Here is a 27936-nt window from a genome sequence, read left to right on the forward strand (position 1 = left end):
CATTTCTTTCCAAAGGAGAATATTCTGTCAGAAATCCCTGACTTGCTCTAGGGCTCTACGTTTACTCGTATTTTAGCAACAGAAGAATTGAAGCCTGAGAAGATGCTTTTTTTACCCTAAGTACTGTAACCCTCTTCCTTGGGGTCCAGCTGCCTGTGATCCCAGGCCCAGCACTGAAACCACACATCTGTGTTACCTTGGCTCAAACTTCTGAGAAAAACATTGAGTTGTGAGAAGGGGATGTGAGAAAGCATGCAGACTAAAGCTGTTCCAGATAAGAATGGCAAAACTGCAGACAGAGGTAAGGCTGTTGAGCTGGGGATGGCTGCCTCTATGGGATTCAGGAAAAAAACAACACTGACATGAAAAACATAAAGCACTTACAGGTTAGGAAAAAATACTGTATCTTACCTCTTTCTTTTTGTTCTTTAATTTCTTTAACTAATGGGCATTTAAAAAGAATGCACAAAATAGAAAAGTGAACTGATTGGAATGGAAGCTTAACTGTAATCTAAAGTATTTGCTCATCCATATAATCTTAGCTGCTTTCCCATTGCTGAGGCAAATATTCACTATATATGAATGTACAGAACAGTATTTAGTATTACCCTCAAATAATCCTTCAGTATCATACTTAGTTGATGTGGTTTTTGTTGTTGTTGTTTTGTTTCTTTTTTTTAGCTTCATGCTTTTATGTATCAAGGGTCTAATCTGATCTGATTATTCCCATTTTACTGCATGATCTATCCTATATCCTCATTTCATTGCTTGGAATGAATTATGGTAAGTCTGTACATCTAGTGGCTTCCTGACATACACATTTTCAATATTATTTTTAATCCCTTACAATACAGCATGGCTAAGGGCACTTTGTGACAGATGTAATGGAATCACTGAACATTTGAAGATTACTGCATTAAATTCATAAGAAGTGTTACATGCAGCTGCATGGGCTTGCTAGTGACTGTGTTGCTGCCTAAATGGTTGGAGGAGATGGGTTACTTACTGCAGAACCAAGTGATCAATGGAGGCTGGGGATACTGACACCAGAAAAGACACGTTTTCTACCATAGCCAACAGAGTTGTCTACAATGAGGACATGCATTATTTAATGTGTTAATTAATCCTCCCAAGACAGGTGACTGGCTTTTGTATCTTATTTACAGGATTTCTGTTGAAAGCTTCTTTTCTGAATAAAATCTCTTTTGCTTTACAGAAGCCAACTAGCCATCAGGTAAACAGGACAATTTAATATTGGGGAAAATGGGGCTCGACAGACAAATGGCTTGATTACCACCACACAATCCAAATCACAGAGACACCTAGAGGTAGTTGGGAGAGCGCAGTTTGTAGGGTTGAGTTGGCAATGCTGTCTCTGGATGGGGAAGGAGCTACTTGGAGGGTGTCCAGGGAAAAAAGTGCCTTACAAATAACCAAAGGCGGATCAGGGGAAAGATGTACATGGGCCATGACACTTTTCAGGACTGTGGCCCTTAGCTAGGCTCAGCTCTACACTAACATAAAACATTATTTCATCTGCTCACATAGCTTATTTCAAGGAAGAGGATTGTTCTCCTCTTGAATGTTCTGACCTCTCATTTAATAGCCATGACCAAAATAAACCCAGCCAGTTCTTTTTACTTAAAACTGAAATGGAAGAACTTGTTCCAAAGCACTTTCAAGACAGGCTGTCAACACTGACCATCAGTGGCTGTATGCTAGAACTCCAGCTGATCTTGAATAGCAGCTCATCCAGAAGCCTCTCCAGCCTTACAGAGGTGAAGAACTTGTCTATATATTAATACATATTTCAATCCCTTCAGAAACTAGAAAGGCAGAGCTTTGTTTGCTGAACAGCATCATAGACAACACACTGCAGTACCAAATTCATAAGACACAGTAGTCATTTCCTACAGAATTTAGACAGATGCAAGGGTTGGATATAGAACAGGATCACATCAGTTACACCACTGTTGGTGTAACAGTAGATGGTAAGTGGCTTAATAGCTGTGAAAAATAAAACTGAATGTTCACCCTAATTTACTGGATTAGACACCACTTTGTTTGCATCACAAAGTCATCAAACGACAGCTTCTAAGGGTGCCAATGTAAATTATCAGAAACAAATTGTGCTTCACAACTGAAATTGTAGATGTGTACAGTACTAACAGATATACTCCGAATACCAAATAGTTGTCACTGTCTGCCAGTCTTTCAAACTAATTATTTATTTTCCTTGTTGCATTACAGTGATGCATAATCTATACGTAATTCCCATCTTTTACTATTTTAATGGTATTTTCTTCCCTTTTTTTTTTTTTCCATAAATTCAAGCTACGCACAAAACTAAAGCTGTATTTTCACATCTGATTAATTTCATAATCATTTCTTTTAAATCTGCTCCAGTTCAACTTAAAAGACATGCAAGAAAAAAGTTTGTTTTTCTTTTGGCTTAGATTTAGATTTAAGAAGACAAGCAGCAGCAGTGTGAGACATATATAATAGGGCTTAATTACATCTCATACAGACCTAATTACAAGAAGTGGCAGAAAGAACCTGCAACATTTCCTCACTGAAGAAAAATTATTAACCATGTTTGCCAAACTTTCAGTATTGAAATGCTATTAATTGCTTACTGCCTGCATACAGGATGCAATATTTTCTATTTAGGCTGATATGTATATTACAACTGCCACAAGAAATGAATAGCAAAATTAGTCTGATGAATTTCATAATAATTTATCTAGAATTTGCTTCAAGATGCTTGGGGAATTCAGATTTCTGCCACAACTGGCCCACCATCTTTTCTGTCTTCATTTCAAGATAAAATATTGCAATTGTCATGTCCTTTTATGTCTTTTTTATTTCCCAATGCGTAGACAAGATACTCTATATGCCAACTTAACTAAAACAGTCATTTCAGGACTGGTTGATACATAAATCATTTCATCTACAGAGGAAACTTTAAATAAGCTCATTTCTAGTCACTGAAATTTGAGAAATCAAAAATTTTTCCACAATATCCTCTATGAAAATGTTAAGAAAAAAATTATTGCCAACTTCAGTTTTCCATTAGTTCCTGGCAAATCAATTGCAGTTGTACACATTTATTTATGTGCAAGTGATAACCTTCTGTTACAATCCAAAAGGGATGGATTTATGTGGAGAAAAAAAAATCAGTACTATTTTAATTATTGTATCATTGACAGATTCACATAGGATTTTTTTCTAAATCACTTGTAACACACTAGTATGAATTCGCCTCATGTTATGCACTCACTGTGTGATTTATAAGTGAATTATTAGCATTTAACTATTAATATGTTGAAGATACAAACAAATTCCAGAAAAAAAATGGTATAATTATTTCAACAATCAGTGACAACCTATCAAGAAAAAAAAAAAGTTCTTCCAGGAGTGCTGATTTTAGCAAGAAAAGCACTCTTCACTGAAAATATCCTCACAAAAGAATTCTGAGCAGGCCTAATTCATGCCTGCCTGCTTTGATAGCATTTAGTATGGGATCATCATAGACATTCTGCTTCATTAGTGTTAACATCTCTGAACAACAGCTCTCCAGTACCAGTTATTCAGCCTAAGCGCTTTCCTGGTCATTCCTCATAACAATGCTGAGCACTTTTCCTGTGTTGCAGAGAACACATATAAAATGCGAACTGCATGCTGACATTTCCCCCTCTAATTCCAAGTCCTCAGGGAAGTAGGTGTAGACACCAGAAGACCACCAAACACCTGGAAGTGCTGTAGGGTGGCATACCTACTGGCATCAGAGCTGCCAGGGAGGCCAGGACTGTATGGGGTGGGAGCAGCACTTACTATATAGAACTACGCCAGCCAGGTGTCTAGGGGCTAGACCTGTAGATGAAGACTACAGAGACAGAAGTAATGCAGACTACCTTCCATCACTCGGAACATTTTATTGCTTTTTTCCACTGCAACAAGGGATGTCTCCGGCAGCAAGCCTTTAAGTAACTTTCTTTAGGAAGGTGTTCAATAACATGCTACACATCTCTGACAGAAAACTAAACTCTCTTCAATTTAAGTATTCCTGGCACCCAGCTGAACGCTGCTGCTACTCCTCAGTCATTCAGTCATTTAATCCACTATTCACTACAGCTTTCTGTGGCGATAAGCATTAGTAGCAAGTTCATTCTCTCTTCTTAAAACAAATTGGGGGGGGGGAAGAGGGGGGAAAGGGGGGGAAGTGTTATTTAGCCTACTTACTTCTGAGGTCTGCGTATTTCCAATATACACTTGAATTTTGTGCTCTGCCTAGGACTAATCCCAGTAGGTGCCAACATTTTGCTTCTCTGCCTTGCTGGCATTTTTGAGAAGGGTGATGGGGGTATAAACAGCATGCTGAAAAGATGCTGTAATAAAGATGTTAAAGATTAAAACTTGGGTTTAAATCCTGACTCCTGCAGAGTCTCATTAGTACAATACATCCCGACTCAATTCATCATTGCTCATTATTTACGGTCCTTCAACTATTCTCGAGTCCATATGGCCATGTTTCTATCCAAGCCAACATGTATTAGTTATTCATATATATTTTGCTGAGATGGTATCAAAAGGTTTACTAAAATGCACATATTATATCACTTGCCTTTCATCTGCTTATTTCATAATCTTATCAAAAAAAAGTAAAAAAGCAATCTGTCTAGATCTATCCTTTCTAAGCCTATTTGCCTTATTGCTTATGGTTCCATTATTAAATCTGAGGAAGATAATCTTCTTTACTCCACCTCTCTGCGCATCTACCATTTGGTGTCTTTTTATGGTTCCATTTTCACTAACTCTTCCAGTTTGTCACAGAACACTCTCAAAAAATGGACCCTGCTACGGGAAGGGAAATGTCTGCACTATGGGGATAAGGTTCATGGAAAGAAGCCCAGAAATGGAAGACTAGGTGTAGCAAATTTTCTTCTTAAATCTGTCTCTTCTGACCTTACTATATTGCATGTGCTAAAACTCAATTCTGCAGCAAGGAGCACAAATCAACCAACCAGAGCACTTCAGCACTCCCTTTAACTTTAATCACATGAAAAGTCCCTCCTGACTTCAGGGTCTACTAAAGTGTCACAAGCTAAGCACAAGTTTCACAGAAGGAAAAAATCAACTACAACAATTCACAAACCTCATTTGTTAGCTCTGAGATCCTACCTCCTGCAGATGGAGGAGGCAAGAACACTGCTGCCACTGAGCTCGGAGGTCCACACCTGACACTGCACAAGCCAGTTCTTCTCGTACCTTTTCTGTTATGCCTCTTGACCAGAACTCATTCATATTCTTTATTTTCTTTATTATTTGTTGTTGGGTTCCTTAGATTTGGTTTTGCCATTCCCTGGGAGGCTGACCTCTTGTGTGAGCTCCCTGACTACTAAATTTCTATGCACATAATTCCCTCCTGCACCTGCAAATGTCAGAAATGATTTGAGATGTTATCCTCTATATTGCAGACCAAGCAGAGGTTCTTCAGTCACCAAAAAAAGATCAAAAGCAGAACTGGGGGCCTCTGTTTTAAATAGGCATGTCAACTTTGTCCACAGAATCTTTACTCACTCAAATAAGACTGATAGCTGAGAACTGTATTTTTATATGTCATTTTGAAAGTTCCACTAGACTTTGAGACTTACTGAGTACAGCTAGCACATTTTTTCCTTAAGTGTATTCTCCTTGAGTCCTTGAGTCAAAATAACTCTCCCCAGCAAAAAATAACCACTCAAAACAAACAAACAAACAAACCAAAAAAAAACCTGCTAAACCCCCCTATATCACCCAATAGTCCAGGACAACACCAACCACCAACCCACCATTATCATACTTTGGTAACATGCTGCCGCTCCTTTTCAAATGGCCAAGGAACAATAAAGACAACTAATTATTTTTTTATCTGCCAGTTCAGCTTCATGTGAAACTATTTAAAGAGCCTCTTCTGTTGGCAGTGGAAGGATGATGTTGTCATATGCCAGTTACATTGTCTGAACAAGAGATGGATTGTCAACACCAAGAACAAATGATTGGAAGTGTTCAGCAAAAGAAATGTATGACCACTGCTGAGGAGGGAGGAGGAGAAAGACTGAAGAGATGAAGTCAAAAGTGATCTGACTCTCAACATTAAGACAAAAAAAACCAATCACAATATTAAAAGCAATCGTAATAAAGACAGGCTGATCTAAAGAAAAATACACCCAAACAAAAGGGAACGTGGTACAGCTGAAATCAAGGAATACTAAGCAAATGCTGATGTGACAAAATAGGAACAACAGTGTTCTGTCTGAATTGTAAACAGAAGCAATCTGAATCAGTGTATTTACCTCCTTTCTCCTTTTTTTTTTTTTTTTTAATATATTTTATTAAATAAGACACTTCTATTTATTCCAAGGAAAAATAAACAAATATTTAACATTTCAGACACCCAGGAAACTGCAAACTGTTTTGTGTTTTTTAACCAAAAGCCTACAAATGTAATTAAGGACAGAAGACCCAGGCAAAGACAGCTAACTCAATCTAGAAGGTAAATATAACTGGGAAACAGCTAAATGAATAGCTTTCAATGAGCAGAAGCTGTACTTCTCTGAGAATAAATAATCAGCTGAGATACAAGTCAAACTAGTTCTGTGGATAGCCTTTGCTATTTTAGAGAAGTGAAAGTAACAGAAGTTATTTGCATAACCACAGTTAGGCTAGGTTACAAGCAGACATCCAAAGAGATTTCATTCAACAGAACTAGAGAAAATAGGCCATCATCTTATCTCAGGTTAATTAGTGGCACAGCTTACAGTAATTTCTAAAAGAGGAGTCTCAGACTTGAAGATGAAGGATGATATTTTTTTTCTTGATCAGGAATTCTTCTTTCCACTAATACTAGAGGGACATGCTAGAGAACCCTCAGAATGACAGGTTTGGGCGTTGTTCAAATGAAGAAAGCAAAACACAGGACTTGACTTTACGTCTGCATCATCAGCGTGCTGCCAGCCCACAGTACGCTACGATGAGTATCAGGCAAGAAAATGAATGCTTACTATGTGATAGGTAGCTGCAGATAATTGATGAAGGGATCAATGGTTTCCAGTTTCATATTCAAGAAAACACAAGGAGTGATACAATGCAGCATTTAATAACCTTTTGTCTCATTATTTAGTTCTGTCATGTAAATTGACAGTTACCAGCTGCAAGCCTGATGGTGACAAGCCCAAGGCGATCAGACCTACTCTTCCACAACAGTCCTGTCAATGCCCCGACTGTGATGGATGCAGAGCCATCAAGTGACATGTTCACAAGCGGGGGGACTAGGAAATGCAGCAGGTGCTACAGTACAGGCTACAGCTGTTGGCCTCTGCTGAGACCCAGAATGATTCAGGTGACGACTAAAAGGTGAAAGAAGGAACACTGGTTAACCAAGGACAGAGTGCAACGTAAGGCCATAGCTGGTTCTGGGGGGAAAGCCTTACAGTAGTAAAGTTTTCCAGCAGGGGACATTATTGGCTCTAACATCTAACAAATACCAGGTCCTGGCATGTTGTAGGACTGCATTTCAGCTACCAATGGTTAGGGCCACCCTCTGAGGTAGGAGGCAGAGATTCACCTCTCAAACACCATAACACACCTACACCGACATCTTTGCACAGTAAGCGGTGGTGGCAGCTACAGCAGGCATTGACAGCAACTTTTCTCAGAAAAGAGTCAGAACTTCATAAATAGACCTGCTTCCTAATTCAAAAGGATGATCATACTTTTACAGTAGGCTACCAAATATGAACAAAAAAGGAAATTCCCAATTAAATGCTGGAAACCTTCTCCTTCTGTTTCAGTAAAAAAAAAAAAAAAAAAAAAAAAGAGGAAACCCGCCAGACAGCAAAAAATTAAGCTTTTTAAAAAAAAAAAAAAAAAAAAAAAAAGTGAAGACTGAAATGATTGCAGATGGATGTTAGCCCATGAAAAATGCATCAGGACGGTTGCAAGGAGTATTATCAGCAGTTAACTTTCCATAATATTTCCCCTAAAACTTCTATAACAGATGGAAAGGTTCACTGTGTCATTGAACAGAAAATATAAATACATACCATCCTATGAACTGGAAAGAACAGCACTACTGATTTCACACAGAAGATAGTGTATGATTGGTATAATTAAGTAAGTTGAAAATAGAAAAAGCAGGTTATGCAGGTTTTGTAGTACAGGACAAAAATTTGTGCTTCCGCATCGTAATAGCTTATTTTTTCTCTAAAGGCAAATGTTTATGATTTTATGCCAGTCCATGGGATTGTCTCAAGATAACTAGATCTTCTACATTCAGCATATAAATAAATGTATTACTCCATTTTACTCCTATACAAATAGCAATTTCCCACTATTATAAAACGAACTTTAAACGAATCCATATTCACTGTACTCCCACAGTGCCCCTTCTTTATACAGAATGAATATAAAATGGGAATGAATTGCATGTGTCCAGCTCAGATTCTGACACATTTTGAACACTTGAAAAGTATCTCTAGTTTTATATATGTGAGTGTGTATATATATACACACATACAAAAGAAGGAATTTGGGTTTTTGTTAAAAAAAAAGATGGAAGGCTAAATAATGCACTGCCATTTAACACAATGTCCATAGCAACTCTTGCTCCTTTCCTCTGCTATAAATTTTTCATTATAAACTTAATGCTATGTCCAAAGTTTTGTGTGTGTGTTTATACATAAACATACATCTTAAAGTACTGCACTGAGTACAAATAACCATTTCAGGTCTAAAAGCACTGGAATGATACTATAAAGTCATTAACTGTATATTAAATTATACTTCATTTCATTTATACTACATTTCATTTTAGCTGTGATGGCCTAGTAATTACTACTGATTATTTCTGATCTCTCACATATGAAAAACATGGCTGGTAAATTAGTGATGATAACCAGTAATGAGAAGCAAGGGCATTCATACTTTCTCTTAGTGTACCATTTAATTGTTAGAAAGAAAAAATTAAAAGGCCATTTTGCTCTGTATTTTGCTCCTTAAGGCAGATCCGAACCATTAAATATATATATTATTTTCTTTCCTTGTATTTTTAACAAAGATCACACGATATTATCCCATTTTACCTTTTCTCTCTCACTGCACTACCAGGTTCTGGCCATCCAATTCTGAATTTGCTTTCACTTTCAGACATTTATCTGCATACAGTTAGGCAAAAGGTATTATTAATCATATCCTGTTGCTAGGCTACCTGGAGATGTTCATTTAAGCTTAATGTTTCTCTTTGTTAAAAAGTGCCATGAGGAACACACAGACTTGAGACAAGAAAACTACCTTGCAATAGCTGCATTAAAAAAAAATGAAACAAAACAAAACAAAACAGAACCACAAGACTCTCATAACAGAATATGGATTAGCAAGAAAAAAAATAGAAAAAACAGCACAGTCTATGGTTTGCATAGTACAGCTTCATCTGGAACACATATCTTTTATATAAAAGAGATGTGCAATAGGAATTAAAATCAAGGTTAAATGTTCAGCCTCATAGCTACTGGAAGAGTTATTAAGATACCAATTGTCTTCATCAGAAATAGTTCAACTATGGGAGCATTAGCTAATATTCAGGGAATTAATCAAAAATATATTTATTATATAACATTTGAAAAAAATATTGTATATGCCTAAGTAAATCAGCATACTTTTTATGCTTATTGGTATAAGCTTATGCAAAGACTTACATTTCTACCTAAAAATTCATACTCATTCTATGCCTTTATTAGATCATATCACAAGATATTCATTTCACAAACGCATTTCATCAAATAAAACAACTCACTCACACCTGCCTGCCTACTTCACATTCACCCATTGAGGGCTATCGCGTAAACATAGCCGCTCATTTCCATAGACATCCCACTCTGTCACATCTATGAAGATTTATTAATGGCTTGAAGGGTGTTTAAGTTACGTATTACAAAGTCATATGTAACAAAAGAGGTGAAGGAGCCCCATTAATGGAATGCAACTTAAATGGCTCTTTTTACCTAATGAGTATCAGTAGTTCAGGTGAACTGGAAAACATGAAACACAGTCCTAGCACAAACAAGGCAATACATCATTATTTTGCTCCAAGACAGCAGGATGAAGTTCTCCAATTGTCTTATGGTATTTAACAGGGTCTGCTGCGTCATCTGAAAAAAACTGCAAAAAGTCTTATCTATGCTACAGCTTAAGTTGTGTAGCTAACATGAAGAAAGGCAGTCCATTTTTCCCTCCACACTGCCTCTACTTGTCTACACAAAATTAACAGCAAATTTAACTTCCACTGTGAAGCTGATATACATAGCTGAAATATACCACTCTTACCAAGTGGATTTTCCATTGCAATAGAAGGATTCCATCTGTCTATGAGGAAGAACTTCTTTACTGTGGGTGTGACAGAGAATTGGCACAGGTTGCCCAGACAGGTGGTGGAGTCTCTTTCTTTGAAGATATTCTGGACATGATCCTGTGCAATGTGCGCTAGGTGCCCCTGCTTGAGCAGGGAATTGGACCAGATGATCTCCAGAGGTCCCTTTTAACCTCAACCGTTCTGTGGTTGTGACTGGCTTAAAGAAAAGAGCTGCTTGAATAAATTCCCAAGAATTCTGGAGTGCTGATACTCCCTGTAATTCATCTGGATGTGAATCAACTCTATCCCTGTAGGACTCTTTTGTGTCTATGAAGACAGAATGATCAGTTTTGACAGAACCAGTATCAGTATATGAATCTGGAAATTTGGGTTGTAGCCCTTAAATCACGCAAGAAGCAACACTGGGAACTCCAAACATCATAATTCATGTGTTCTGCTGAAGTGAGAAAATTTTGAATGTCAGAGTAGACCTGCAAATCTTCTCTGTTTCTAATGAAAATAAGCCTTTGACTGTGAAGTTTTGGCCTAAATGTGAACATAGAAATTTGACAAAGTGACAGTAACCAGTGCTATGGAATTTGCAGTGCAGATTTCTGGCTTAGATACTAACTACTATTACCATTATCGCAGGGAACACACATGAATGCAAACACTACCATCAATGCCATAATGAGAGTAGTCTTCATCTTTTACACTAAAAAAAATCCTTCAGAGACCAACACTGACACTTCCTCACTCCTGCTTTGGTGTTCTCCAGATTATAAATGCAAGCCCTTATCAATTCTTTATGTGAAAAAAAAAATGGGTGCTGATACTTCTAGAAGATATTACTGTATATATATACATTTACAGGTGTAGAGAAGCTTGCATTCAGCATTTTCAGAAATGCTAAACCCTGAATTCTTGAATGATGGAACAGAGATTTTTTAAAAGTGGGCTATGTGATATTGGGCTTTTGAAGTGTCCAGCTGCTAGTCTGAAACAAAAGTAGAGCTTATTTCCATCAATGTTCAGTTCTATTTATTCTTAACATAAAGCGCCAAGAAAATGTTGCCCAAAACAAAAGTAACAGCTTGTCAGCATGTTTCTGGCACCAGGTCTGGTCTAAGATTCCCAAGTCACGCTTTCCTGTGAGAAGGCTGAGATGAAGCCAAATAGGCAACTCTGGGGACTAAGCTAGTGCCAGCAATGTCATCAAGAGAATTTTGTTTGCTTGATCAAGCAATAATGACTTCATGCCTTTAAGTTCATCAGCTGAGAACTCACCATAGCAGAAGCACTCTCCCATTTGTATTTGAGGAGGTCCAATGTGCGACTGCAGATTATGCAGAAACATGTCCTGAACACAACAGCATAAGCACTTTTAGAAGCTTCAGAAACTGCCAGTAACTTACAGGCACCCAAATTCAGCATCAAAAGCAAGAAGTTTGAGTCATGTTCACAGCACCTCATCTTAACTTTGGCTATATTTGGTGCCTACAGTTGAAGCAACATTCACCTCACTTCATGGTCAAATTCTCATATGCAAATAGCATGAAAAACACAGAAAGAGGCAGTACATTTTACTTTGGATACTGACATTTGAAACATGGAGTGAAAACATTCGAGGTCTGCACAAAGCTGACTGGCTGCCTGATAAACACAGTGAGGAACTGCTTTCCCTCACAGGCTCCATCCCTTCCATGCTGCAGAAGTGACCAGAAGGAACAAAGCCATGACTGTTTAATGGAGGAGACCAAATGATGCCCTATAAAATTTTTGTTCGTTGGTTTTATTTATTTTATTAAGGAAAGATGAAGAAGATGCAATATAGTCTTAGTAGCTTATGACACACTGGTTGTCTTGAACTGGGAAAAACAAATCTGGCTGCTCAAAAATCCTTGTGTTTGATAAACACAGATATGGAGCAGCAATTTCAAAGGACTGAAAGATTACAAGAGAATTGAATTATGTCTACCACATGATCTGGGAAGTAGCGTACATCATGAGCCCTAAATTACTATGAAATAATGATGCTGCAGCAAGACTACTACTTACACACAAATTACCTAGCTTGAAGTTAGCCCAGGGCATCTCCAACACAGTGAAGTCACTATTTGTGGATACAATTTAGAGCACATTGTGGTTGCCAAGTAGGTCCAAACAAGCTTGTTGCTGCTTTGTACCCTTCGTATGTATTTAAATAAGATTTGCAGCCTGAAGGTACTTAAGTGTATACAAAATCAAACAAATGACTTGCCCCAAGTAAGAGCTGTTGTATATACTAGTATATCAAGATATCACTAATTAAAGTTTAAATAAAATAATAATAATAAATAAGTTCAATGTTTTTAAGGCTAGAAATTGCTAACTTTAGAATGTGTTATTAATCAAAAATTTATACATACGTAATCCCTGATACTGTACTTATACTTTAGATTTCAGGTGGGTTGGGAAGAATAAAAAGACCATCATTCTTCAGATGAGATACAGTAAGATAAGAGCTTTCATCTTTAACTCATAACAGTCAGTTTTAATACAGGAAAAGTGTACCAAATTATCTGACTTCTGGGAGTTAAAAAGAATAGCTGTGAATGCAAAATATAGTTTTAGTTTTGAATCTGGTAATGCGTTCTGGTAATTACATCTCATGAGAAGCAGGGGGAAAAAAACAACAAACCTTGCCATGCCTGATGGTCTGGCAGTTGTATCTGCCACCCTCATCATGTGAAATATACTCTCCACATGTCCTGGCATAAATAACTATTTTGCTACAAGATGAGAAAAACAGCATTGATGTTCTAGGGTAAGAGAGGCCTATAATAATGCAATAGTGGACTAATATTGCCTGACGTTATTCAGGCAAAATAAAAGATATTTTAATTTAAGACTACCACAATGAAATATGAGAACTAAGACACCATCCCACACCTGTTCTAGTAGCACTTAACAGAAGCAAGTATTGCATGTTTCTGTACAACACCGAGAAGCCCTTTGAGTATAGATAATCTGTTTCATTTCACATTCTTTTCACAGATTTCCAGTCTTACCTTGTCCTTCATGAAGACTACCTGATAGCTCACCCCTCTTTTTACCCTCTCCTTCCCTTCCTGAGTTACCTCACCCATTGACCCCACTAGATTATACCAGATAGATCAGCGGAGCCCACCAGACTGTGCTGGGTAGGTCAGCTGAGCCTTAAAAAAAGTCAAAGAACCATTCTGTCTCCTTCCCAGTACCATGGATAACTAGCCTGTATCCAGGATAAAATGTTGCAAAGTTTTAAAACGCTGTTAATGGCGACTCACACAGAGTAGCCCTGTGGTTAATGGGTGGGGAGAGCTAAACATAGCTTTTACTTGGAAAGGCTTACTTCCTTACAGAAAGACAACCTTGTATTTTCTATACACATTTTTTATCTTTAACTCATTCACTAAAATACTGGTTTCCGGCTATCATACTCTTGTATAGCTGTCTCACCAATAAAACAGAGTGGCAGAGACTGAGAAGACTTCAAAGAGGAGGTGTGGTGATACACCCAAACTGTTTTCCCAAGAAGCAGTAGTTTGTCAACAGGCAGCACTCTCAAAGAGGGAAGGCATTTGAGCAGACAAAAGACCTCAATCCTATTTTGTCAATACACTGTTGGGTTGTGCAGACACCACCTTCCACACCATTGTGTGAGGAGAACATTGTCCTAGAAGAAGGAATAATGCAATTCACTTCTGAAGAATTACTTCACCTTGTTCCAGGTTGTTTTCAGGGTTTTGGAGGAAGGTTCTCTGAACTGCAAGTTTTATCTCCTTATACACTTTCTGCTGTTTTAGACAGAGAACACAAAACACACAAAAAAGTGGTAACACGTTTTGCTGCTGCCCAACAGAACCATAACTGTCATAAAATGAAATTATTTTCAGATTCAAATTTTTATTTAGAGACTTGATGCAATTTTATAAATCAGTTTGTTCCTGTATTTCTTGCTCTAACATACAAGCCTCAGTGTGTCTTTAGTACTAAAGTCAACACTGCAGTTGTCAGTCACAATAGAGGTATTTTGTAAATATTAAGACCAGTTCTCAAATTACTATACCTCTCTGCTAACACACTGCTGTTCTGTACTAATTCTTTCTTCTTCCTGCTCAGTCACTAATCCTGCTGATATGCAAGGCTATCTCATTCCAGAATTCTTACCTAATTTCTTTTAGCTGTTCTATTACCTTCAGTTCTGTGGAAATTTGCTGTTTTATCTCACAGCTGGGAATTCTTCACAGGCTTACAACAGAATAAATTTCTCATGTTTCTGAAGGTCCCAACAGCTTAAAAAAGTCCAAAACAATTATCATCTGGTTTGGTGGTTTGTTTGTTTGCCCTTTTTTTTTTTTTTTTTTTTCCCTCCTATTATTTACATGACAGTATTTACAACTGTGGTAGTATTTTAAGGTAGCACCCTGTTATAAGGAATCAACTAAAGCATGCAGGGCAAATTCAGTAAAGAATATATTTGCTTCAGCCTCAGAAGCCCCAAATAAAATAGAAAGAAAATAGTAGATCCTTTCCTCCCCATCCAGAAGAAAACTTCTTTAAATACCACAGTCCCTGACATGGGGACCAACCAGTGAAATGCTGCTGTAGGCAGTCTGACAGATTATTCTGCACCCCATGAGCATTACAATAACTTGTACAGCCCCTTAAAACTGCTCCACTTATGGACAACAGCACCTCAAAAAAGTATTCTACAATGATGTCTGCAAAGGTAATTTAAAGCTAACAAACTTAATTTCTCTCCCGATAAGTCTCAGTTCTTCAAAAACCTAAATAGACCTCACCTACTATTTCACCTAATGAGATTACTCACTATTCTGATTAGTGAATGTACTAGGTTTACATGGCAAGGGTTTGGTAGCAGGGGGCTGCAGGGGTGGCCTCTGTGAGCAGCGCCCAGCAGCTGCCCCATGTCAGAGCAGAGCCAGCTCCAAAAGGGACCTGCTGCTGGTGATAGCCGAGCCAGAGAGTGACACTGGTAGGGCCTCCAAAATTTAAGAAAGGGAAAAAAAATGCTCTGCAACAGCAGCTGGGAGAGGGGAGTGAGAACCAGCCCTGCTGCCCCCAAGGTCAGTGCAGAGGAGGGCAGGAGGTGCTCCAGGCAGGCAGCAGCAGTTCCCCTGCAGCCTGTGGAGAGGCCCCTGGTGGAGCAGGCTGTCCCCCTGCAGCCCATGGGTCCCACACGGAGCAGATCTCCACGCTGCAGCCCGTGGAGGAGCCCCCCGTGGAGCAGGTGGATGTGGCCTGGAGGAGGCTGCGGCCCATGGAGAGCCCCTGCAGGAGCAGGCCCCGGGCCGGAGCTGCAGCCCGTGGAGAGGAGCCCACGCAGGAGCAGGGGTCTGGGGGGAGCTGCCGCCCGTGGGGGACCCGTGCTAGAGCAGTTTGCTCCTGGGGGATGGACCCCGTGGCACGGAGCCGTGTGGGAGCAGTTCTTGGAGAGCTGCTGCCTGTGGGCAGCCCCCACAGGCTCAGGTCGGGAAGGACGGCATCCCGTGGGAGGGACCCCACGGGGAGCAGGGGCAGAGAGTGACCGTGAACAGGCAGTGGGGATGAAGCATTAGGGACTGACCACACCACCCATTCCCCTGTGCCTCTCGGGGGGAGGAGGTGGAAGAAGGTGGATAGGGAGAAGGTGTTTTTAGTTTGCTTTTATTTTCCTGCTGCTCTAGTCCGTTAGAAATAGTCAATAAATTATATTGACCTCCCTATGCTGAATCTGTTTTGTCTGTGATGATAACCGTTGAGTGTTCTCCCCATCTTTATCTCAACCCTTGAGCCCTTTCCATTGTATTTTCTCCCCCACGTCTGAGGAGGAGGGGTAGTGACAGAGTGGCTATGATGGAGTTCAGCCACCCTGCAGGGCAAAACCATCACAGGGAATACCCATGTTGCTTCTATTTTGAATGACCTACTTGACTCGAATTTCCACAGAATCAGCTATGTGGTATGAACCTCCTCATACCATACTGAATATGCAGGTTTAGCGTTCTCTTCTACAGTTTAACATCCTACCTGCAAGTACTGAATTTTGTGGTGATACCTAATGCATTGAGGTTCTCCACATAAGTAACAATGTCTTATTTTCATTACACTTCTTGCCTTACAACTTACACTCAAACATGAAGGTCATGGTATGGTATATACATCTTCAAAATTTTTATTAAAGTAGCACAGATCACCAACTTGATTAATCATAGCTGCAGTGCTATTTTTCTCCCACTACCCTCCCTCCCTATAGCATTTCAGATTCACATTACTTTTTTCCCCCCCTCTGTAGGAGTTCTATAACTCATTAAGAGAAATAACAAGGTAAAAATAACAAAGGTTTTCATTTTTTTCTAATAAGTACCGTATCATAGTATCCAACCATCACCATACATAATAAATGAAAAACATCAAAATAGAACCCAGCCTGATTACCACTACCTTTTTAAGCAAATTTCAAGAATCAACATCCATGTTGTTAATACCCGCCTTAAGCTAATGTTTGAAACTGCTGAAAGTCAAAGATGCCAAGTGTAGAAAGATGCTATCATCGAACCCCGGTAATGTCCTGCATTTTTTTCCGAGCCAAAAGTTTTTACTGCTGCTCACGAAAACAACAGGAACAAACAACTCTGGAAAATAAAATACTGCAAAAAAGACAACTACAAGATCGTAAAAATCAGAATTAAACTTTTCAATATGGTTAGTCCCCTATAAACTATCAAAGTCATACCAGTGAATAAGATGCAGGGGATGGAAACGCTAACTGAACATTAACAAAGACACATTTTATACTTTGGCTTAGATGTTTCCCCAAAAGGGAAAGGTATATACCACCATCTTTTTGTAAGTGACAGGAAAGGGAAGGTTTAAAAACCCCCTGGTAATCAGAGGTTCCAACATCCAGTGAGGAATATAGAAATCTAACAGTTTTACATTCCATGTATAGGAAAACATGAACTTCGTTGGATTTTGCTTCTCAGGTTTCTTTTAAATACAGGGATATTTTTTAAACTAATTTAGAAAGCTGTTATGTGTTATGGAAAGCTTGAATTACTGCTAAGATGTTTTATCCAAATTATGTATTTTTAAGATCCCAAAATATTGAATGCATAAACTACTTATGTTTAAAGACCCAAAAGGAACAAGAATAGCATTTTAATTGCTTTGCTTCTATACATCCTCATGCTCCTATGAATTTACAGAGAAGCTCAGTAACCCATAAAAAAGTAATATAATGAAGCAACTATGGTTAAATGCTTCTCCATTTTTTTTACTGTTTGATTTTGTTAAGAGTAACAAAAGCACTTTAAACTTCATTATTCCTGCAGCACCTATGAGCAAAGAGTACCATTTTTTTGCTGTTGTTATGGTGGTTTTTTGTTTGTTTGTTTTTATCAGCCAACCAACCACCAACCAACCAGAAGTTTAAAATTAAACTCATGCTGATGTTCACTCCCTTCACCACCATTCTCTGGGCCCAGCCGTCCAGCCAGTTTTTATCCCAGCAAAGAGCATACCTGTCCAAGCTGTGGGCTGCCAGCTTCTCCAGGAGAATACAGTGGGACACCATGTCAAAGGCTTTGCTGAAGTCTAGGTAGACTACCTCAACAGCCTTTCCCTCATCCACCAGGCGGGTCACCTGGTCATAGAAAGAGATGAGGTTGGTCAGGCACGACTTGCCTTTCATGAACCCATGCAGGCTGGGCCTGATCCCATGATTGTCTTGCATATGCTGTGTGACTGTACTCAAGAAGATCTTTTCCATAATCTTCCCTAGGTCAGGGTAAACCGAGGTCAGGCTGACAGGCTTGTGGTTCCCTGGATCCTCCTTATCACCCTTCTTATAGATGAGTGTCACATTATTAAGACTCCAGTCACCTGGGACCTTCTCCAGTTGAGCATGACTACTGAAAGATGACAGAAAGCAGATCAGCCATCACATCTGCCAGCTCCCTCAGCATCTGGTCAGATGTACTTGTGACAGTCCAGGTGGAGCAGATGTAGACAGATGTAAGAAGGCATTAAGAACTTCAGCCTTTTCCTTATCCTCAGTAGTCATGTTCCCCACCGTGTCCAGTAAAGGATGGAGATTCTAATTGGCTCTCCTCTTACTGTTAATATATTTGTAAAAACATATATATATATTTATCTTTTACCACAGTGGCCAGGTTGAGGTCATGCTGGGCTTTAACCTTTCTGATTTTTTTCCCTGTATATGCTAGCACCTTCTTTGTACAGTCCCTGAGTTGCCTGCCCCTTCTTCCACAGGACATAATCTCTCTTTTTCTCCTGGAGACTCAGCAAAAGTTCCCCGTTCAGCCAAGGTGGTCTTCTTCCATGCCAGCTCATCTTACGGCATGCGGGGACAGCCTGCTCCTGTGCCTTGAAGATTTCCTTCTTGAGGAGTGTCCAGTCTTCCTGGACTCCTCTGCCCTTAAGGACTGACTCCCAAGGGACCCTCTGTACCAGGGTTCTGAACAATTCAAAGTCTGCCCGCTGGAAGTCCAAGGCAGCAGTTTTACCGACCCCCCTCCTGACTTCATCAAGAATAGAGAACTTTACAATTTCATGATTACTCTGCCCAAGACAGCTCCCAGCCACATCTCCCATCAGTCCTTCTTTGTTCATGAACAACAGGTCTACTGGGGCATCCCCCTAGCAGGCTCGCTAACCAGCTCTGTTCCAGTGTTCCAAGATCCTACTGCATTTACAGGCTTAAAGGGACAAGAAACTATGCACAAAATAATAGAATGCACATATGTGTATCTATCTATCTGTCTTGATACCAAACAGAAGAGCAGTGAAACATAGCACAGCTGTTTCAGTTAATGGAAATCTCTTAGCCAAAATTAACTGCTGCTACTGTTTGCCCATTTTGAGTTAGGACAGTTAGATTTCCTTCTGCTTTGTATTGGGGAGTCAACATGTGCAAGACTAAGAAAGGCCTGGGATTTGTTTCATGGGGTCACTGTCCATTTCTCACCACATTTCCACATTGCAAGGTGCAGGGATTACCTGCAGAAAATGCAGAGCTATTAAGTTCTTCTTGAACAAGTAAAAGAACTGGTTTTGTAGGAATGACTTCTCCACTTTGTTTACATGAGATGGAGTCATTTGCTAGGCTCCTTGTGTCCTTCTGCACTGCCGCCCACTCAGGAGGGCAATGCATACCTTCAAAATTATAAAATAGTTGCAAATCTCTCAGATACCTTAAGCCATGCATGAAATGGCTGGCATTAGAAAGAAAGTAGAGTAACATTCAAGGCAGAATGTTACTCCTAATCGAGATTTGTGTATGCAAATCCTCTGCATCATTTTGGATTTTATGTTCTGTAACTTCGTAAGTAAATTTATCTTGATAATGGTTTCTAGGTACAGACTTCTCTGTAACTTCAGTGCCCATGGACAGAAAGCATTAAAATCTATAGTTTCAGCTAGCAAGAAACCAAATGCCTTAAAAGACCTTCCACCTTATATCACTAAGCCAGATACCAGAACAAGCAACCAAAGCCACTGTACTGGTTTCAGTTAAGACAGAGTTATTTTTCCTCCTAGTAGCTGGTAGGGTGCTATGTTTTGGATTAGGATGAGAAGAGTGCTGATAACATGCTGATGTTTTAATTGTTGCAGCGCAGTGCTTACACCAAGCCAGGGACTTTTCAGCTTCTCGCTCTGTCCTGCCAACGGGCAGGCTAGGGGTGCAGCAGGAGCTGGGAAGGGACAGACCCAGGACATCTGACCCAAACTGGCCAAAGGGGTATTCCAAACAGCAAGGGGTACTCCATGACGGCATGCTGAACAATATATAGGGGTGGCTAGCCAGGGTGGGGGGCCGGCTGCTCGGGGATGGGCTGGGCATCGGTCAGCGGGTGGTGAGCAATTGCATTGTGCATCACTTGTTTTGTATACACTATTATTACTATTACTATTATTATTCCGTATCTTAATAATCTGTCTTTATCTCAACTCACAGGCTTCATTGTCCTGTTTCTCTCCCCCATCCCAGAGAGGGAGGGGGAAGGGTGAGCGAACAGTTGTGTGGTGCTTAGCTGCCGGCCGGGTTAAACCACAACAGCCACAAACAGGAAAATGCCTCTAGAGGCCAAATACCATTTATTTTTAATTTAAACTCAGAATTAATTGTCCTGTTCAAATAGAATTGCTGCTGCAAGAAGTATGGTATTTCTAACTACAGTATTCATGCCCTTTCAGGGCAGCACAAGAGGACACGTACAAATAGCTATGCTTTCTATATTTGATTAATAGTAAGAATGCCTTTTTTCTCTGCTTTAATTATTGGTACAACAGGACTCCTTTTTCACTTTAGCTTGCATTGTAAACATTTTCTTTTAAAGAATTTTTGGTACAAAATAATATTCTAGTAGTAAAATATTAACATTCTTACAGAAAAGTAGAAGTTAATTTGAGGCACTTGGGTGCAGATAAGAAAAGCAGAGGAAGTGAACGCACTTAAGTTAACTCACTCTTCTTTATTAATTAGTGTCCATTGGTTCTGAATATTTTTCCTTCTCCCACTTTAAGGTATCTTATTATACGTAGCTGTCAAAATGAAAATTATAAAACAAACAAACAAACAAACACATTCTGCCTCAGGAAATGGAGAGGAATAGGAGAATGAAAAGAAATAGTGAAATCTGTCAAACAGATAAAAATAATACTCAAAGAATTATGGGTGGTACTATGGCTATTGCATAGGGAATTTAAGAGCTTTATCTTGAGGCATCCACAGCAATTATCCAACTGTGCTATTAAACAATACAAATGATCATCTATACCACTGCAAGGTTTTCCATGATCTTTGCTCTGCTCTTTGCCCCTTTAGAACAATCCTTCAATCCAGTTACCAGTTTACATATAAAATGTGCAGAAGACACAAACACCACCACATATTTTTCTGTATTAGGCTCAAAACCATCAAAAATATATCTACTTTACTTCTGAGCAACAAAAAGGGAAATGGAACAGGGTAAAAACTTGTTATATGCAGAAGTATTCAGACACTATGCAGAAAATCTACCTGATTCAAAGTGCTTAAATATGATACCACCCTCCCCCCAATAAAGTAAACAGACAATATAGATCTATGACACGTAAAGAAGAATATTTAAGGCTTATGAATCAACTCTTTCAGACCACTGTGATTAGCATTAATACCTTTAACATAAATAGCATTGAAACATCTTCCACCACCAGTCTTTCAGAGGCAGATGATGCTGGAATACAAGACTATAAGCTTTGTATATGTTTCCAGCTTAAACGGTTAGGGAACAATAAATTGTATTTTTCTCCTTTTGGTTCTTAAATACATGAATACTCCAGTTAAAGGCAAGTGACTTACAAATACTGACATAATATTTATTGAAAGTCTATTTGAAAATTTATTAGACTTAAATTTTTGTGTGTGTGTGTTTAATATTTTAAAATCATGCAGTGCAAAGTAAGTTTATTATTATTATTAGGCTTTATTGAGTTAAATATGCAAGTACATATAGAACCAGGAAATTTGAGATGGTGAAAAGAATTGGCTTCTAAATGCAGTAATATAAATATTCATACTGGCATAGCAATGACTGGCAGTTCTTAAACTAGACTAAATAAGAAAATATGTATACGTTACATTTTATGGACCACCTCTCAGCTTTGCAACCAGAGCTACTGTACACTGGCCATTATAATTCACAAGAAATCATTTTTATCTGACTAGACATTTTGATAAGATAACTGAATTGGTTATAACAACTTTGTAAACAATGAAAGCACAGCATAAACCCTGAGGAACAGCAAAATATCATATCTAAGGATTTCATTCATTTTCATAATTACCAAAAAGAAATGGGATAAAGGAAATATAATTAAACTGTGAAGAAGTTCTCTTGCCTTTGTTAGCAAGGGATGCAAAGAACAAACAAAGAAACCTCCCTTGAACCTAAGATGGTATGCCCCAGTTAGTATGAGATCCAAATACCACAGGAATCCTGTAAAGTAGGAACTGGTGTCGATCCCACTTTGTAGACAGTGAATTGTAGCATAGAAGATTTTTCTGTTGTTGAAGGTTTTGTAGGAAATCTAGGCTACGTTCAGACAGAATGCATTATTACCCACCTTACTTAGGTCCTCGATTAGGAGGCCACCCTCTCACACAATGAGAGGAGGTAGAAGTGTTTGATGTTGTAAATCTCTTGATTTACAGTTTACCAGGTAAGCTCACTGCACATCAGAGGAAAACCACACACCTTCATAAAACACAAAGAAACTTACTGAGCACTTAATGGTTGAAAGAGGATGCAGCATACTGTATTTTCCCTCTCACAGTATTTCATGTATCAGATCTAATTTGCATTATTTTCGCCCCACTATTCACAGAGAAGCATTTGCATTTTTTTTGCTCAGTTCTTGAGCTGGCATTTAAAAATGATCTTAAAAAACATAAACTTGAACTACACACCATACAAAGGGTTAAATAAGCTGTGTAACTGTGGAAGAACCTGGCAAACCTTTGCAGTTTTATATAACCAAGCAACATGAAACCTCCTTTCTATTCTTGGCTAGATTTCCTTTGCACACCCTGTTTAAAACGTTTATATAGAGAACACACAAACTGTAGTATCTCTGGGGGATATTCACAAAGCTAATTTTAGGCAGAAGAAACCAATCTCTTTATAGACTCTCTCTAAAGCCATTGGAAAGACAGTGACTCCAAAGGAGATGTTCAGAAGAGGATAACTGGTAATTGCAAGCAGTAATCCATCAGATGAAAAACAAACAAAAAAAAACCAACCAAAGTTATTTTGAAACTTTAAGCTAGTAACTCACCTGCCTCTGTATCTGCCTGCTCTCAGCCCATTTTCAGCCTTACCCAGAGGACTCTTCCTGATCCTCCCAGTTTGCTTATACTGCAAACAACAAGAACTACCAACTCTCTGGCACAGCCTTAATCCAAACCAGTATGTAACACCAGCCTCACTTGCAATTCACTGCAGAAAAGCCCAAACCCCAAATTATCTTGCATGGTAAAAGGAAGTGTATTCCTCTCCACCAATCACAGCAGTCAGCAAAATTACCCTATTGATCCCAATGTTTCTTTTAGAAATATTCTCTTGCACATCTGGTTTCCTGCCTTCTCCTATGTGTCATGACAGATGTGACTACGCTTAATGTGCAAGTCATGATTTGAAACCTCTTTACATCTTTCTTGATTAAGATCCATAATCAATTTACAACACCTTCCCTGAGACCCTGTAGGCTTATAAAAAGACTTTTCCTTTATTCAGGAGTCACCAGCATGTTTTTTTTTTTTTTTTTTTTTTTTTTTTTTTTTTTTTTAAACAGAGTACAGCAAATCTTACTTTGATCTTCTCCAACCTAACCAGGTGTGATGGTTTCGCTCGGGTGGGTGACCGAGCTCCACCACAACCGCTCTCTCACTCCCCCTCCTCAAAGAGGAACAGGGAGAAAATACGATGAAAGGGGCTCAAGGGTTGAGATAAGGACGAGGAGATTGCGCAGTAATTATTGTGATGGGCAAAACAGACTCAGCATAGGGAGATAGTAAGATTTATTGCCTATTACGAACGAGCTAGAGAAGTGAGAAACAAAGGAAAGAAACCAAAAGCACCTTCCCCCCCCATCCCCCCTCTTCCACCTCCTCCCCCCGAGCGGCGCAGGGGAACAGGGGAATGGGGGCTATGGTCAGTCTATAGAAATTCTTCTCTGCCGCTCCTTCTTGGTCACTCTCGTCCCCTGTGCTGTGGGGTCCCACCCACGGGATGCAGTCCTTGCTGAACTGATCCAGCGTGGGCTTCCCACAGGCAGCAGCTCTTCAAGAACTGCTCCAGATATGGGTCCGTACCACGGGGTCCATCCCTCGGGAGCAAACCGCTCCAACCTGGGTCCCCCACGGGCAGCAGCTCCTGCCAGGTCACCTGCTCCTGCGTGGTCTCCTCTCCACGGGCTGCAGGTCCGGCCTGGAATCTGCTCCGGCAGGGGTCTTCCACAGGCCGCAGTCTCCGTCGGTGCAGGGCCACCTGCTCCACTGTGGTCTCCTCCACGGGCTGCAGCGTGGAACCCTGCTCCACCGTGGTACTCCATGGGCTGCAGGGGGACATCCTGCTTCACCATGGTCCTCACCACAGGCCGCAGGGGACTTCTGCTCCGGCACCTGGAGCACCTCTCCCCCTCCTTCTTCACTGACCTTGGCGCCTGCAAGGCTGTTCCTCACTCCTCTCACTCTCCCAGCTGCTGTGTGGCGCAGCATTTTTTTTTCCCTGTCTTAAATATGCTCTCACAGAGGCACAAACAACATCACTTATTGGCTCAGTTCTGGTCAGCAGTGGGGCCCTTACCAAACATGGGGCAGCTTCTAGATCCTTCTCACAGAAGCCACCCCTATGGCCCCCTGCTACCAAAACCTTGTCACATAAACCCACTACACCAGGGTCAAATGACCCTAGCCACAAGCTACTGATGTCCCAGGCTTAAAAGCTGAAGAAAGTCTCCCTTTTTATTTTTATTTTTTAACTTAGGACATATAAGAGGATCAGCACATACCAGAGCAGATGCAGGAGAGCAGCACCATCCATTACAGGACTATTTACACCCCAAGGCACCCAGAGATGCTCATTTTGGGATTCTACAATCAAGGGCTGAGAGCATTCAGGTGTCTTGGTGGCAACAGTCATGTCATGCTCAGTACCACATGGGAAATGTGTTACAATACTTTACTGCTCAAATCCAAAACACCTCAAACTTTTCAGACCACAAATGAGCTATGAAAGTGGTTGTATTTGCTTAAAGCATGAAAAGCGTAACACTGAAGTAAGCTGACATTACCCTCATTTCCATAAACCACTGCTACTACTGACTGACATTTTGCAATTTAAAGGATAGAGGAGTCAAATTTATACTGGCATTTCTACTGTCAGGCAAAAAAGTATGAAGTATGCATAAACCTGAAGTTCCATCTACTGCTTGTCACTCTATCAATGGTAAGCAACTGCATATGTCACTTTCTCCTATCCATTTGCATCACACATAAGAGAAGACATGATGCTCCATGTCTTCTGAAATGCTATTTTATATTCAGTGGTGAGCCATTACCATTTCAGTATATTATCCACTAGATGATTTCTATCAGACAGCCTATCAGGTTAGAAGTGATTCTCTAAACTGTTGCCTTGTGCTATGAGAAAAGCTAGATTTTTACACACATATATATTTACACTAAACAAAATGTTTGAGCTTCTTCAGCAGAGGTTCAACAATGAAATGCATATTCTTGCATCTCTTAATCAGACAGTTACTAAAAAAAACACTTCAAGGACTTCTTCCAAAAGAAAATTAATTCTTGAAGAAGGATAGATTTTGTTATAAGTACAAGGTTTCTCCAAACCAAAATCGCATAAATGAAAAGGAAGGCTTATATTATTTTCTAAAAGCTTCAGAATATTTGATCAGCTCTGCTTTGGAGATTATTTCATCTGTGACTGAATGTTGCCTTCTTCTTACTTTTAAGAATTGAATTTAAAAGGAATGCAACCTTTATTTAACAGTTCCAACAGCATACACTACAATTTCTATCAGAAAATGTAACTTTGTAGAATTAAAATTAAAAAACAACAACAACAAGTTTAACAATGAACAAAAGGAGTATCTATCAGGTTCTCCAGCTAATGCATCAAAAAACTGTACAGACAAATTTTACTCATGAAATTCTGAGGTCTCATCATCTTAAATGAAAACTTAGTAGATTGCTGTTGCAAGGTCTCATTCCAGTAAGTCATACTTTAGAGAACAAACAGCAAAATATTTGCTAATAGTCTCTGCAGTACTGTAGCTAATTAAACAAAGTTCATTTGTCAAAAAAATTAAGTGATGTATTATCCTTCTCACTCTTAAATTCAAATGACAGCGTATCTCCCATATACCCAAATGCATTTTAGGGATTTTGTTACACAAGGTATTTGTCTAAAAACCTCAATTACTGTTTTGAAGGAAACTTCAACATTGTAGTTATTTCATCTTTAACAGGACGTGGAAGTTTATCTACACATCATATCTTGCTCTCAATCAAAAGGTTTCTTAAAAGGCAAACCCAGAGATTAAATAATTCAATTTGTATTTTTATTACATTTTTCTTTGAAGTAAGACATGAAAGAATCTATATTTTTATTTATATTTAGTTCCTACTTCGATAAAATTATATTATCCAGAAAAAAGTATTCTGAAAGATTTTCAGGCAACCTTAACCTTAATTTGCTCATTATTCTTCTGCATATGCAACAAGGGATGCAACAAAAATCATATGCTTTTAAAAAAAAAAAAGTCTGCAATTATTTAATCAATTTCAAAATTACTCTAAAAAATTATCATGAAAAATAAGTGAAAACTCCTATGAAAGTTAGTTACTTGCATGTACTCAGTGTTAAGCATAATCTCTTAGAGCCTTTCTTTGCTCCATCCAGGTTTGCGTTTTTTTTTTCCCTCCAAAAATTTGTTTGTTATCAGTGGCTATCTACATTGCTTCAAATTAAAAGTTATTTTTACATTCATGCATTTTCATGTCTCAAAAGTTCATTCAGAGGCCATTTGACACTAGTGCCATCTTCCTCATTAATTGTCAGGTAAGACAGGAAAATTCAGTTTTCATCTGTTAATGTTTAATGTTTAGGCAGCAGTTTCATCCTAAAACACCCTAGCTGCTGTCAGATGCTCAGTTTCTCTAAGATGAAGAAGTGAACTGGCACACCTATACCCACTAATGACAGACAGCTCTTCTGAGATGAAGTGGCAGCAGGTCAGTTCCTCCAAGCAGTGGAAAAGGTGGTGGCAGTAGCTCCACAAACAGTTTAATCATTATTCTGTTTCCAAAGGTGTTGCATCTGATTGATACACTACAATTTCATTTTAGATGGTGACAAAAAAGGAAAAGAAGCTACTGTTCTATTTGTTATCCAGACACAGCAAATATTTTGCCTAACTTGGCCTGTCATCTCTGTTTCTAATTGCTGTATGAGCAACATTAAACAAATGTGGCATTTAGAATACTTTGTTTTATATTAAAAAAAAATTCTCACGTTTCTCTCCCTCTCAATCTTAGGCACTGAAATATGAATGTTTTGTTAAAAGCATGGAAAAAATATCCATCTAATTAAAAACTAATCATTATTTGAGTTACCGATCCCACTGGCAGAGAAGTACAGTACTATCTATTATTCATATTTAAGAAACGCTAATCATCACCTTCTGGAAGAATTGCTTTATACTCAACCCCACTCCCCATCCAAATGTCCGTCAGAACGCTGTCCTGTGAAACATGCTCTAAGTGACCCTGCTTGGCAAGGGAGTTGGACTGGATGATCTCAAGAGGTCCCTTCCAACCTCAGCCATTCTGTGATTGTGACCTGTTCTTATAGGTCTCTCTTTGAAAAACAGTTTATTTACACATATGGGAACTCATTCCTGGAACAGCCAGGAGTCTTAATTAGGTATCTTCCTAATCT

The 27936-nt window shown here is 39.2% G+C and overlaps 1 protein-coding gene across 10 annotated transcripts in view; it reads right to left on the reverse strand.

Moving 5' to 3' along the window:
• The window catches only part of CHST9 (carbohydrate sulfotransferase 9), a 93839-nt gene that overhangs the window by 42046 nt on the left and 23857 nt on the right, over positions 1 to 27936 (reverse strand). The window contains exons 1-2 of one of the 10 annotated variants that reach the window (XM_035318846.1): positions 23252 to 23530; positions 22541 to 22671 (exon numbers count right to left, since the gene is read on the reverse strand). The exons of 3 other annotated variants lie outside the window; for them this stretch is intronic. Coding sequence is in view for 1 of the 7 variants with exons in the window: in XM_035318840.1 (XP_035174731.1) it covers positions 11675 to 11744 (70 nt within the window). In the remaining 6 variants the exon portion in view is untranslated. Of the gene's footprint in view, positions 1 to 115; positions 138 to 11674; positions 12621 to 22540; positions 22672 to 23251; positions 23531 to 27936 lie in introns of those variants that run through there. 6 more of the 10 variants (XM_035318841.1, XM_035318842.1, XM_035318848.1 and 3 more) reach the window with 6 other exon arrangements.

Source organism: Oxyura jamaicensis, chromosome 2 (assembly GCF_011077185.1).
Source record: "Oxyura jamaicensis isolate SHBP4307 breed ruddy duck chromosome 2, BPBGC_Ojam_1.0, whole genome shotgun sequence".
Lineage (NCBI taxonomy): Eukaryota > Metazoa > Chordata > Aves > Anseriformes > Anatidae > Oxyura > Oxyura jamaicensis.